Below are 15186 nucleotides of genomic sequence, written 5' to 3' on the forward strand. Positions count from 1 at the left end.
ACGACACCTAGAAGTTTTACTCCAGATGACCTAGGACATGTCACGGCACCGGGAGGTCCTACTCCCACTGACCTAGGGCATGTCACGGCGCAAGGAGGTTCCAATTCTGGCAATCCAGGGCGAATCACGAGAGAAAATTGCCAGACTCATACAGAATTAGGTCTAGAAGACGATTCTGATGATTCCAAACCGGCAAGAACTCATCATCGTAGCTCCAAAGCTAGGGGACCCTTATCTCCTGATGAGTGGTTCCGAATTTAGCAAGAGAACGTTGTAGCTGAGTACGAGCGTAGGGTACGTGAAGAGCGACTCAATGCTCGTACTCTGAATTATGATGAATCTCCCAGGAAGTCTCCTTCTCCTCCTGCAACAGTTGGAAGAGCCAGATCCGTCATAGTGTTCAGACGGAGAGAGACCCTAGGGAAGTTTGGAGAAGGCATGACCGTCCTCGCATGGTCATGCGTGTGCTATCCTACTTAGACGAGTATGACAGTTATGATCTGTCGTATCGCCCAGGTGATATCAGTTACTACAGCGGTGATAGCAGACTTCATTTGCATGAAGGAACTAGCCGTCCACAGGCGGTAGTTTGCCAGGCGTGTTTTCATAGTGATGCAGAGAAGGACTTTACCAAGCCGTATCGTTATGCAGCCTTCGCTGAAAAATCAAAGTTTATAGCAAGAATTGCAACTGCCCCATTCCCGGTCAATGCGAAAATCCCAACATCCGTAGGGAAATATGATGGGATGACTGGTCCCAGTGATCACTTGCTCAATTTTGTGGCTATAGGAGGAGTCAGTGGTTGGATTCTTCTTTACTGGTGTCACATGTTCGCATTATCATTCACTGGTGCAGCACGGGAGTCGTTTGAAAAGCTTCCAGACGGGCAAATCAAGAGCTGGGATGACTTTGTAGCCAAATTTTCCCAGCACTTCAGTCGGCAAAAAAAACACACTTGTTATCCATTCGAAATATTAGACGTGGTTAGGCGGAATAATGAATCTATTGAAGACTTCATTACCCAGTTTAACAACGAGAGTCTCAATATTGGCGGTGTGAGTGAAGACATGTTGCGGGGAGCCTTCCGCAAAAATGTAAAGAGTGATGAGTTTATTTGGGCCTTGACTGGAAGGGGTGGAATGCCCACGTCTTGGGATGAAATTATGTCCGTGGCGAAGCTATTCGCAAGGACTCAAAAGACTTTGGCAACCAATAGTCAAAAGCATAATCTAAAGGTTGAATTCCAGACTCTGCGGCCGAACAAACAGGCAAAATGGACGATTTGGTCAAGGCTCCAACCCTCTGCAAAATCATCAAAACAATTTGATGCCAGATCTTTGATTGGCAACAAAAACAAGGCAAATTCTTCAGCGCGGGTCAACAATAACTGGACCCCACTGTCGAAGACTCCTGCTGAAATCCACACTACAGAAAACATGAATTTTAGGAAGCCACAACCACTCACAAGGAGATCGTTCCTTGATGCTAAGAACCACTGTTCGTTTCATGACGACATAGGTCATAATACGAACGAGTGTATAGCTTTGAAAAATGAAATTGAGGCGGCTGTGAAATTAGGAAAACTTGGACACTTGGTCAAAGGTGCAAAATCAGGGATTGATAAAGCTCCCACGCAAGATAATCAGGGCCCACCAAAGAAACAAGTTAAAGACCAGAACGTCCATATGATCCAAGGTGGATACAAAGTGGGAGGAAAGAGAAGAGTATCTGATGATGAGGAATGGAAAAATGAGCCGGTAATTTTTCCGCGGGTTAGAGGAGGACCTTGCAACAAGAACCCTCTGATAATCACTGCCCTCATATGCCACTATCGTTCGCATTACGTATTTTTTGATACAGGCAGCACATCTGACATAATGTACGAACAGTGCTTTGAGCAATTGGATGAGGACGACAAGGTGAGATTGAAACCGATTCATGCACTTGTGTCAGGGTTCGGAGGCGAAGTGATGCACCCGGGGGGTGATATCGTTCCCGGTCACTCTCAGTGACGGGACCCATTCAAGGACTGAGGATGTCGAATTTTTGGTTCTACCGGTAACATCAAAGCATGACATCATCCTGGGTCGTGAAGCTATCGACGACTTTAATGCCCATCCTTCTACGGCACACGGCTAGTGGGAGTTCCCACTCGCACTGGTGTGGCTATCATCCACATTAATCACCATTGCTTCACGACAGAATGTTCGAAACCTAGAAAAGTTCCAAAACAAGTTCGGCGGACCGAGCCTGAAAAATGGGTATTAAACAAGAAGTTCCCATATCAAACTTTAACAATCGGACCCGCTATCTCTGAGATAGTGAGGACATTTTTAAAGCAGTTATTGACAAACAACATAGACATATTCACATGGCAACTCGCGAACATGACTTGTGTCCTGCGGAAGATTGCAGAGCATAAGTTGCGAGTAAACCCAGTGTTTACTCCGATAGTACAGAAGAAGCGTAAGTTGGGTACAGAACAAACAAAAGCAATGAACGAACAAGTTCAGGACCTCTTACATGCTGGAATCATCCGCCCAATCCAGTATCAGACTTGGGTCGCCAATCCAGTCATTTTCCCCAAAAGCAATGGGACATGGCGGATGTGCATAGATTTCAAAGATTTGAACAAGGCGTGTTCCAAAGACTGTTATCCATTGCCGAAAATCGATCTCAAAGTTGATGATGTAGCCCCATTCAAGTTCGAATGTTTTCTCGACGCATACAAAGGCTACCATCCGATCCACATGGCGGCGGTTGATGAAAACAAGACAAAGTTTCGCACAGACCAATGCACATTTTTTTACAATATGATGCCCTTCGGTTTAAAAAACGCGGGTGCTACATATCAGCGATTGATGGATGAGGCATTTAAGAAACAAATCGGTTGAAACTTGGAAGTATATATGGATGATCTTGTGATCAAAAGCATTGAGGAAGATCAAATTCTTCGAGATATAGAGGAAACATTTGAGACCCTCAGACAGATTAATATGAAATTAAATCCAGCCAAGTGCTCCTTCGGGATGGAAGAGTGAAAATTTTTATGTGTTATAGTAACAGGTGCGGGTTTTAAGGCTAATCCAGATAAAGTCTAGGCAGAGGCCCACATTCCTTCACCTACCTCCCTTAAGGAAGTACAGACACTCAATGGAAGGCTGTTAGCGTTGAACAGATTCTTAGCCAACCATGCGGCTATGTCTTATCCGTGTTTTTCAACCCTGAGAAATTGTCTGAAGAAAGCACACTTTAAATGGACCACAGAAGCTGAACAAGCATTCCTGGAGGTTAAAAAGTGTTTAATGGAGTTGCCTACCTTAACAGCACCTCAGGCGGGGGAACCTCTGACATTGTACTTATCAGCAACAGATATCGCCATTGGGGCCGTACTACTGACAGATAGAAAGAACGTTCAAACCCCAATTTATTATGTCAGTAGGACGTTGACTGGGCTGGAAACCAGATATTCAATGCTCAAAGAATTGGTTCTGGCACTAGTCTATGCTGCCAGGCGCCTCCGCATATACTTCCAGGGTCATCCTATAAATGTGTTGACAGGGTATAAACTCAAAAATGTGTTAAGCAAGCCGGAGTTGTCTGGGCGATTGGCGAAATGGGCCATCGAACTGGGGGCACATGCAATTGAATACAAACCCAGACCAGCAATCAAATGGCAAGTACTGGCGGACTTCGTCATTGAAGTTCCGCAACACAAGGAAAAAGAATGCTTGGTTGAATAGCAACCCCAAGTACCTCCGGAACAAGGGCAAGTTTGGTCATTGTTCATTGATGGAGGTTCCAGCAATGAGGGATCTAGCGCAGGCCTTAGGCTAGTTAATCCTGAAGGTCATGAGTTTACTTACGCTATCAAGTTAGACTTTAAAAGTACTAACAATGAGGCGGAGTATGAAGCCTTTCTGGCAGGCCTACGGATAGCCAAGAAACTTGGGGTAAGACACCTAGAAGCGTGGGTGGATTCTGTGCTGATCGCGGGATAAATCAATGGAACTTATGAAGCAAAAAACGACGTAATGGCTTCATACTTATCACAAGAAAAGGACTTGATCCTCCAATTCTCTTCATGCAAAGTAATTCATATCAAGAGAAGCGAGAACAAGTCAGCAGATACCCTTAGCAAGTTGGCTTCAACAAACTTTGAGCACTTTGCTAAGGACATCCGTGTTGAGGTCCTAGATCGCCCGTCCATCCCGCAGAATTAAGTCCTAGTAGTTCAGGCAGGAGTAGAATCCTGGATGACGCCAATCATGGCCTACTTGTCATCAGAAATTCTACCAGAAGAGAAAGCCGTTGCTCGAAAGATAAGACACAAGGCCTTGAACTACCAAATGCAAGAAGGCGTCTTGTACAGACGATCCTTCCTCGGCCCACTTTTAAGATGTGTGGACGTCGAGGACGCGAATTACTTGATTAGGGAAGTTCATGAAGGCATTTGTATTCTTCACGCGGGCCCGAGAACGGTCGTAGCAAAACTCATGAACGCCGGGTACTACTGGCCGGGAATTCATTTAGATGTTGTACGAGAAATCAAGAAATGTGATTCTTGTCAACGTCATGCTCCCAACACGTTGCGCCCAAATAATGAACTTGTACCGGTAACTTCCGCTTGGCCGTTCCAAAAATGGGCTATCGATATTATGAAACCTTTCCCAGAAGCCCCGGGCACGTCAAATTTTTAATTGTAGCCATTGATTACTTAACTAAGTGGGTGGAAGCCAAACCAGTCGCATCTATTACGGCATCAAGTGTCAAGAAATTCCTTTGGGAATTCATAATTTGTCGATTTGGTCTTCCGCTAGAACTTGTGAGTGACAATGGGACTCAATTTGCGGAAAACGGGTTGCAAGAGTGGCTAAAAGAACTTCATGTCACCCAGATTTTTACATTTGTGGCTCATCCGCAAGCCAACGGTCAGGTCGAACGGACCAACCGAACAATCAAAGAAGGAATTAAAGCCAGATTGGGCACTAAGCGAACAGGCTGGGTCTATGAACTGCCCCATGTACTTTGGGCCTTCCGCACCCAGAAGAATTCAAGTAATTCTGAGATACCGTTCAGTTTAACCTATGGCACTGAAGCCATAATCCTAGCTGAAATTGGGGTCCCATCCGCACGAATCTTGATGATCAATGATCAATGATAACGACAACGAGTTGCGGATGAACCTCAACCTCCTTGAAGAAAGGAGGGAGTTAGCACTAATCCGCGAGCACAATTATAAACACCAACTGTAAAAATATTATGACTCGCGGGTCCAGAAGTGTACTTTAGATGCGGGAGACTTCATCTTTCGCAACAATGAGGCATCCGGCCAAGAGCCTTCAGGCAAATTGGCCCCAACTTGGGAAGGCCCTTATAAAATTAAAAACGTATTATCTAAGGGTGCTTACAAGTTAGAAAAGTTAGGTGGGACTGAGATCCCCAGAACATGGAATGTGGCACAGTTGAAGAAGTGTTAGATTTAGCAAGACTTGTTATTTACTTTTTATTTTGGCCTGCGTGCCTAATAGTGTGTAGAAAGGTATCTAATGTAGTTGCTTGTAATTCAGTTTGGCTTATGCCCCTTGTTATGGAAATTTTTACTAAGCCTACATTTTACTTTTATGTAATATACATTTTCTGGTCCGTATACCAAAATGAGACGTGTATGATCTTACAACAGAGCATCGCGTAATCCTTTATTGACAAGTAAGAAGATCCTACAAACACTTATATTATGAAAAATAAAACAAATTCTACCGGATGAAACGACTTCTTATTTTTGTTCAAATGGGATTACAAGATTACAAGATTACAAGGAAGACGAATATATACAGTTTACAACAAAAAAAGAGAGTATAACTATTGTGTTGCATCTTCGTCTCCCGCATCTTCTTGATCTTCATCATCAGCAGCAAGGAGTGCCTTTAATTGGTCAACACCATCATCCTTCTCTGCAAGCGCGGTTATCTGGTCTTCGATAAAAAACTTCAAGTTATCGAAATTCTTTGTCTTCTCAGCAAGAATTTTGGCAGTTCTTGGCAATGCAAGGCAAATTCCTCAAGAGGTCTCTTCTCTTCTGCAAATTGAAGACCTTCTTGAAAACCTGCCTGGCGACCAGCCTGAGAAGAGGCGACCAATAGCATGGCGAGACAATTCCAAGTTCATTACCTTCCCGGATGTGGGCAATAACCTGTTAAAACAAAAAACATGAATAAGAGTCCTTGATGTGATTATTTTTCATAAAAGAATAGGAAGCGAGAGTTACCTGAGGAACGCCTTCCGCCAATAACCATCTTTTGTCCGCCTAGGCTCGGACAAGGTCCATTTTATGCCCAGCACATTCCAAAGCTTGCTCCTTGTTCTTGGTAGCAAGGGTAGCAAGACGTTCATCCTTGGCTGACACTTCAGCCTTCAGAGTCTTTATAAGCTTGTCGCGTTCATCCAATTGCCGCTGGAAAGCAGTTTTGGTTTCCTCAGCTATGGATCGGCGAGCTACCTTTGCCTCCATTGCCGTTTTGGAATCTGCTAACCGTCGTTCAGTAGTATCAGCAGCCAGTCGATGATCTTTGGTTTCTTTAATAGCCTCTATGGCTTCTTTTTCCGCATGGGCTGCTTTGATCTCCAAGTCTTCCCACGCATCATTCATGCCTAACCAGCCTCGCAATATTTCTTGACTAATGGAGACGAAATTAGCCAAACAATAAGAATAAGAGTTCAATAAATCTTGACGCGGACGTACACGTTGACGTTCCCTCTCCGCGGGAGGAAGACCTCCTTGCAGATATTCAAGGCACATATCCATAGCTGCAAAGGTCGAATCTGGGCGCACTAACCAACGCGGATGATACATCGAGAGATCTTCCCCATGATGGGACGTGGAAGCTTGCGGTCCGCCTGTAAAGGTGATAGGTTTATACCGATTTTTAAATCGAAATAGCGCATGGAGAGGTGAAGAAATGACGGGATCTTCATAATTATCGTCTTTCTTACCATCGTGGGGAGGAGTGTCCGTAATAGTAACCGGATCCTGAACAACCTTTGGCAGTGATGTTGGTGGAGAAGGAGGCGGAGTCTGCCCCCTCAAACCGGAAAGATCCTTCGTAGAATCTTTCAGAAATTTTGCACGATAGCTCTTTCTCGTCACAAACACATCTTATGTGACAGAAACACTTATCAAGTTTAAGAGCATTTAAGTTACCTGAGGAAACCTCGGTAGGTGCAAGCTGTTGAAGACGATCTCCCAGCTTCGTCCTCTTATGCTTCTTGGTAACGGCGGGCTTGGTTGATCACATCTTACCTTTCCCATACTTTCTGGGGGCATCCACATCAAAAGCTCGATGTTCATCTTAGACGATAATATCATCGACAGCTCGATGTTCATCTTCGACGACGACATCATTGACAGCTCGATATTCATCTTCGGAGGTTCCATCATCAGCACGATGTTCATCTTCGCGGGCGACATCAGCATCTTTCTCATATGCCGCCTTACTGGTGGATGGATTATGCTTAGCTTGCGGGTTAGACCTACAGCCGAATGCATAGAGTCAGTAGCACCAATAGATAGTCTTCCTTCACGAGGTGATGACTCTTCGCTAGAGGAAAGAAGTACTATCACCCCGCTAGAAGTCGCAACAGTAATAGGACGAGGATTAAAAACTCCCTCACCTTTAGCAGCAAACTCCTCACCTTTGGAAAACATTGCCTCGGAAACCACATGCTCCGGGCGGAGAGTGGTGAAGAATAGGAAATTGTTGCGGGTGCGTTTGAGGATAGGTGCGTCCATCAGGTCAATCGGATGATGCACCATGAGCCCCTCCTCATGGTCCAGAAGCGTACTGAAGATGGAACCCTCACCTGCATAAACAAATAGAACAATCAGGACATAAGTGGGATCCTAGAAAAGTAAAGATAAACTTACTACTGTTGGGTTTCTCGTAGTACGGTTCCAAATCAGGAACATCCATAACCGGCTCATCTTCGCACCCACCAAGGCCCCTTCATGTATCGCACGCATGGGGGTTGGTGTACTGGTTAGGGTTTTGAACCATGGAAGGTCCACTTGTGTAGTGGCACGGACCACGGGCATCTCATCGTTGGATTTGCGATAAGTCATCGCAAACGGAATCACGCCCTCCCGGATCCAGAAGAACTTTGGCTTCCACTCGTAAAGGCTCCGGTTCACTCGGTACCAATAACACCCTTCCCAGTTGTAGCCCAACTGTACCACCCGTCGCGGTTAGAAATCTTGTAAAAGACAGCGAACCGGCTAACAGTAGGCTCTATGTTGTGGGTCTGGCAGCAGAATTTGAAGTGACGAATTCTCAACATCCCAAAGGGATGGACTTGCGATAGGTGGACCCCGTAGGCCATCAAGATAGTCTCAATAAACTTTGTTACATGTAACCTAAAGTTCCCTGTAGTCAAGTGATCCACGTATACGGCCATTTTCTTGGCCGGAGGATTAGAGGCGATAGAGCCTTTCGCCGGGTATTCAAGCTCCCATTCAAGCGCTAAGCCATAAACACTGACGATATCCTCGTAATCCCTCTTCTTCCAATGGAGAACGATGTTATCTATGGAGGAGTCATTATTCTTCTCTTTAACCATTTTCGAATCACACTGGTGAAGTATTAGAAGTCTCAGATTTAGAGTTTGAGTGGAATGATAAGAAAGAAAAGAATTGAAAAGAGATGAGAATGAGAAGGAGTTAGAAATCTCTTACTTATGCACATCGCAGTTAATGCGACAGATAAGACAACAGTGGAGAGAGAAAACGCGGCCCAATTAGAGGGTGACACGTCAGGAGGGAAAGACGAAAAAGAAAAATAGACTACAGAATGACGTCATACAAGTCTCATCAATTGTCTTGGGACAAGTATCTTCCCGCCACGTCATCGCTTCCCTTCCACTTGGAAATTCAAATATCTCAAAAGAAAATATCCTAAACATAATACAGTAGGAAATTCACACGATGACAAAAAGACTTTCTTTCATTCATATTAAAAGATAATTAGAAAACATGGAAAGAAATTACAAGTCAATACTTATTCTATGGGTCTTGGGCGGACGCATCCTCTGGAGGAGTAGGCGGATTTTCCTCTGATTATCACTCTAAATATTCCTTCAACTGTTCCATACCATCACTCGCCACTGCGAACTCAGGAAGCATGTCTTTCAAAGGAAAGGTCAAATTTTCATATTCTTTAACACGCAATATCATATTCCTGAGCGACATCAAGTCCATGCAGCGGGTGTTCTTCAAAGGAACAACCGGCTTGAGCATACGCCACCCCTTCATTATAGCCTGTCACGCGGCCAGAATTGGAAGAGGCAGTGAGCAGGAAAGCAAGGCTATCTGTCAGCTCTGTTCCTTCCTTAATATGTTTAATGACCTGTCAAGGAAAAAGAGATTCATTAGCGATTGGCAACACAAAAAATATTGGTAATGAGGGGAAAAGGGGAGAAACGTACTGCGTTAAGGCCCTAGCCCAACAGCCATCGTCGCTCCCTCTTCGCTCGTTCCGCTCGTTCTTGGAGCTCATGGAACCCGTCAGCTATTTTCTGTTTATCGTTTAAATATTCAGCTGCACGGACTTTCGCCTCTTCACGCGCTTGCAGAAGCGAATCATAGGCGGCTTGCATATCGGCAGCCCTTTTATCCTTAAGCTCCACTTGTTCCTTCTGCAGCCTGGACTCCGCCTCAAGTTCCTGAATAATGGTACCTTGGCGGGTCACTTGGGCTTCCAAGGCTGAGTTTGTGTCAAGCGCTTTAACCAAATCCTCCTTCTTCCTCTGGGCTTCATCTCGAGCAGCTTGAAGGACGTAATTTTTCTTGTTGCAAGAATCCCTTCACTGACGAGACTCAATGACATGTCTGTCTATTTCCGCCTTCAAGCAATTTTGGAGTCAGACAATTTCCACTTAGCAGTATTAGCTGCCAAGCGTTGCTCATGAGCTTCCTTCTTGGCCTCATCAGCGGCTCGAGTCATTTCACCCCACTGTTGCCCCATCGATCTCCATTCACGCAAAACTTCTTGTCCACAAGCCATTATATTGGCTAGAGACGAATAATAATCCATGTAAAGGTCATGGCGAGAACGACCACGTTGAAACATCTGCTCCGCAGGCAGGACATGTTGATTGACAAACGTCACACAAGTGCCCGGATCTGTGAAACGATATCCTTTCACAATATCCCAATTAGGGATGAACATGTGGTCATCTTCCCCTGGGTTAGGCTCCCCATAATAGTCAAACCTTGATGCTTGAGGACGCACCAGGGGAGAAGAAGAAGAGTGAGGTGATGATTGACGAGGCGCGTCATGAGCCACTACTCTTTCAACGTATGATGGCGGACATTGAGAATGCGATCCTTCTCCCTCACCTGTTAGAAAAGGTTATGGAGAGGTCAAAGATTCTGGTGGAGTCTAGAGTAGTGACTCATGTGCCTTAGACGTCTCCGCGTCTTTAACTGAGTCCTCCCTCTTGGAACTGGAAGCATTCCCAATACCAAACATATCGGAAAATGGGTCTTCAGTTTCTGGTGGAGGAAGAGGAACCTCTTGATTTTCTCGGGCGGTGGAGGTGGTGTTTTCTCAGTTTCCTGTGGTAGAAACGGTGGTTTCTCCGTTAATACACCCCCACCAATGGCATCAGTCGAGTCTACAGTATAACAAAATCATACCTACGTATCAATTGAAGCATAAAATAAAAAGATGAGACTACCACATGGACTTACCAGTCATCCCCTTCATACGGTCAGCAAGGCTGACCCTTTGCTTCTTCGGACGTTGTGTCTGACGCTTCTTTGTTGCCGGACCTCCTTCGGCATCCGCGTGGCTAGCACCCGCATCACTTGCCTGGGAGGATCGGAGACTCCTCTTCCGCTCCAGTTCTATCAACAGGTGCGAGACAGATGAAATCTCAGGAGCAACATCAGAGTCTCCTTCTTCGTTGGATGGCGATTCGTCACTCGAGGAAAGAATGACGATTACCCCATCAGAAGTAAGAACATTGAGCGGATGAGGGTTAAAAATGTGTGCACCTGTTTGTAAGATAGCTTCCGAAGCTATCGGCTCAGCGCGCACCTCGGAAGGGAAAAGAAACTAACTTCTTGTCCTCTCCAAGACGGGTAGTTCCTCCGCATCGCGGATGCGTTTTCCAGGACAACCCCTATTTTCAAAAAGGGTATTTAGCATAACCACTTCACCTGAAAAACACATAACAGGAATATCAATCAGAAGTTTTACGTAAAACAAAGTTGACAAGAAGAATAGGACTTACGTTTGTTCACACCCATGAAGACAGGCTCCAAATCTGGATACGCCCATAGGCGGCTCATACCCGCCCATACTAGGGCTTCCTCTGACATGGCCCGCATCGGATACGGTTCCAACATCAAAGCGCGGAACCATTCATGGCCCTCGTGTGGAGCCGTAACAATGTCCGGCGGCGCCTCATTAGCCGGACGATAGACCATAGTGTCTGGAATGACGTCTTCCGAAATCCAAAAAAAAATTGTTCCTCCAATCTTCAGCACCACCGACGGGGTCGATGCCGATAACCCTTTCAGGTATCGGAATGCACTTGAACCATCCACCACGGTTGACCACCCGGTAGAATGCCGAGAACCGATCAAGTCGAGGTAACATCCCTTTCGCCCTACACACAAATTCGAAATATCGAATTCGTGTAAGTGCAAGAGGATGCAATTGGGAAAGATGGATCCCATAAGCGCTGAGCACCTTCATGAGAAACTTGGTTATCGGAAACCAAAGATTCCCATGGGAGAAAAAGTTGGCATAGACTGCCATCTTGCCAGTAAGAGGCCTACTGGCAACATAATCGGCAGTGGGGAATTCTGGTCCCCATTCTGGTGGAATACCATAGGTACATGTCAATTCTTCATATTTGGTTTTATTCCAATCAACTTCCACAGCATCGATGTTCGGTGTGGAAGATCTCGTTTCACTAGCCATTGGTCCAACGGTGAATGAGAAACAGCGAGCAATCTTGAATAGATTCAGCAAATTAGTAGAAAAGAAAGGCAGAAGAAATATGGAAATTGAAGAAGATAAAACTTCTAAAAGAAGATAACCCCCACTATTTATACCCATCGCAATTAATGCGATGGGATATGAACAATGGAGAGAGAAAGATGTCGTCCATTCAGCAGACGCCACGTCACGCGGGAAATTCGAAAAAGTGAAAAGGTGTACAGTCGGGTACAGTGATAGCCGGCATAAACGTCTCGTCACCTGTTCACACGCCTGCAAGTTGTCAAATTGTCCTTTTCATGGTTATCCACACCACAACAGAAGATAATTCTGCCAAAAAAACTTCCAAATTCAAAAGGAAAAACCTCCAAATATATCTTAAGTCCAAAATTTCACCCGCATAAAAATTTACACAGAAGAAACAATGGACTGGGGGACTTATAGAGGTAGGGTACCAAAAAGACCCAAATACCCTTAAGTATCACCCGCGGGTCAAAGGGAAGCCCCTAATATCTAATGCCACCCGCGGGACATATGGATCACCCGCATGACCTACTAAGTGAGGAACAACGCTACGTCCGAGGAACCACACGCGGAAGCATCCAGGCACCCTCAAAAGTCATCCGCAGGGCAACATATTTACCCGCTAGGATGACCGGAAGGCAATGCCACGGGACAGCTGTAATTATCTTATTACCTTCTAGAAGATTTACCAAGATCCTTTCTTGAGGAATACGTGACCTATTAGCCAATGAATGGAGGACAGCTGGCTAGGTTGTTATAACCGTGCACATGGCCAGATATATTTCGTCCTATCAGAGTGAGACACGTGTCCAGGTTGTTATAACCATGCACATGCAACATATAGCTCAACCTATTATATGAGGGCACGTGTCCATGCGGTTACAAAGGATCTTCTAGAACGGGACAGCTGGCCCAATCATATTCCCACACTCTTCAGGTATAAATACTTCACAATCTCCATGAGGTAACATATTCACTCCCCACTACCTACTCGAATTACTTAAGTACTTTCTCTCCTTCAGAACTGTACTTATTCTCACGCCGGAGGGTGGTTACGGGAAGACCCCCCACCCCTCTTGTCCTTCCCGTAACGAGCTCACGGTGCTTGTTTTGCAAGTTTCTGTCATTGGACTTCTGGAGGTTGTGCTCGTATCGTAATCGGTTGTTGTTGTATCCTACCCTGTGGACTCATCTGATCCAGGACCCGTTAAGGGGATCGGATCGGTGCTTCTTTATAATTCTATCAGCTTAGAGAAAGGATCATTGGTTTGTATTTGGAATTGAAATTGGAAGTATGAATTGTTTGATTTGTGGATAATGCAACATTATATCAACAATATGATAGTAAGAATTAGTTTAACTCCTGGTATGATAGTCAGAGCCATATGGCTTGGAAGACTCACATATGTGCATATAGCTAGGGGATGAACACCGGTTAAAGCTCATTTATTATCCGAGCTTCATATACCAAAACTAACTAAACTGGCAAACCTAAACAAACAGGCACATACGCACATGTAAAAATAATAAAATAGTAAACGAGACAAACGGCTTGTAAGATAACTAACAAGCCTTGTTGCCTTGGGCTTCATGAGGAACGTTTACACCCTTACTTTTGTAAGATCAAGCCGGTGTTCTTCGGCCATCTGCTTTTTGACGTTGCTCGGTATATAAGCTCAACAAGTTGCTGCTCATACGCCGCTTGTACCACGTGCATGCAATAATGTCTTCAAGTCTTGCTTCGGTGAGGGTCTGCAAAAAGGTAGTCTTATCCTCGTCTGTATCAAACCTCAACACTAATTCTTGCAAGCGATGCACATTGTACCTCTCAGTAACTTCACGGAGTTTCATATGATCCAATACGGAAAGCTCTTATTTGTAATTGTAAACCCTAGTATAGTTCTAGGTTGGGGAGAACAGAAAGCTTGATCTTATTTGTAATAAATGTTGAATCTGAAAAAATACAAATGAAAAGCAAAAGTAAACATCACAAAACCAAAATTACATGAAAGGGAAGATTTGAAGTCACCCTGTCGTCACCACAATTCTTAATGATAATCTAACGCTTTAAATGGATATTTTTATACTAGTGAAAATTAACTATTCAAAATCTTTCTACCTAAATAGTGTAGCTAGATTCAAAAGAGGGCCTCAATGTTTTTTTTTTAAATTTCATAAAGACAATATGTTTAATCTTTTAAGGAGCCCACAAGAATAAATAGTTGGAAGCAATAGTTGATCAACTAAATCCCTTGTTAACAACTCAAGATGGCACATGTTCAAGTCTCACCAAGCCTTTATTTTATTTGTTTACAAATTTCAAATACTTTTTTCTTCACTGGTTAAAATACTAATTGCTTGTAGTTTGTCATCATCTAATATTCACTGAAATGTTCAACTGTTGAAAACTAGGCAACGTAGAGTTCTACTTTGAAAAGAAAACGTAATCCATTTTTTTGGATCTTATGCTTTAAACACTGATTTTATAACTTTGAAGTTTGTTGAAGGCAAAACCAATTTATTGTACATGAATGTACATGAAAATTAGGTAAAAACAAAGGTGAAAACAATTGTTGCGACTTAGTTAAAACTTGAATGACGTCCTGTTTTTATTGTATGTTTTTGATGTGTAATAATCATATTATATTACAATATTGTATTTTATTATGTTTCTCACCTCGACCCGAGCCGAATGACGGCCGACCGAAAATTCTAATATTTGGTTGTGAAAATTTTGATTTTCAAAAAATCTAACCCCAATGAAAAAAAAAATCTCGAGTCTGCCTCTTTTAAGTAATCCATTTCATATTCATGGCATCAGACAGATAATAATATAGAGCAGCATATCAACAATGGATTCCTCGTACAGTGAAACTTTATATATCATCCCAACATCGACAGAACAGACAAAGCTACTAATAAGGTACCTAGTCCTACCTTTTACATTAAGTGTGTGACTATATTTTGTTGTTCGGACAATTTAATATTGTTGTCTTATTTGTGACCGAGATGGTTGCGATCCGGTTAAGTATCAAGAGTCAGAGTCCAGTCAAGGTCGAGGTTGTCTATGAAATTGCTTTGACAACCACAGTAAGAACTTATAAAACCTGAAAGTTGAACTATCGCCATGTGAAAATTGATGACAAAAACGATGAAATGA

The 15186-nt window shown here is 43.9% G+C and overlaps 1 protein-coding gene across 1 annotated transcript; it reads left to right on the top strand.

Annotated features, from left to right (window-relative positions):
- Positions 1-458: 458 nt before the first annotated feature.
- LOC143587391 (uncharacterized) lies at positions 459-2012 on the top strand. Its single transcript, XM_077068692.1, has one exon. The coding sequence runs from the start codon at positions 459-461 to the stop codon at positions 2010-2012; it is 1554 nt and encodes a 517-aa protein (XP_076924807.1).
- The last annotated feature ends 13174 nt before the right edge of the window (positions 2013-15186 follow it).

The sequence above is a fragment of the Bidens hawaiensis genome, unplaced genomic scaffold (genome assembly GCF_021521415.1).
Source record: "Bidens hawaiensis isolate Kalapana, Puna unplaced genomic scaffold, B.hawaiensis_p1.1 tig00035479_1, whole genome shotgun sequence".
NCBI lineage: Eukaryota > Viridiplantae > Streptophyta > Magnoliopsida > Asterales > Asteraceae > Bidens > Bidens hawaiensis.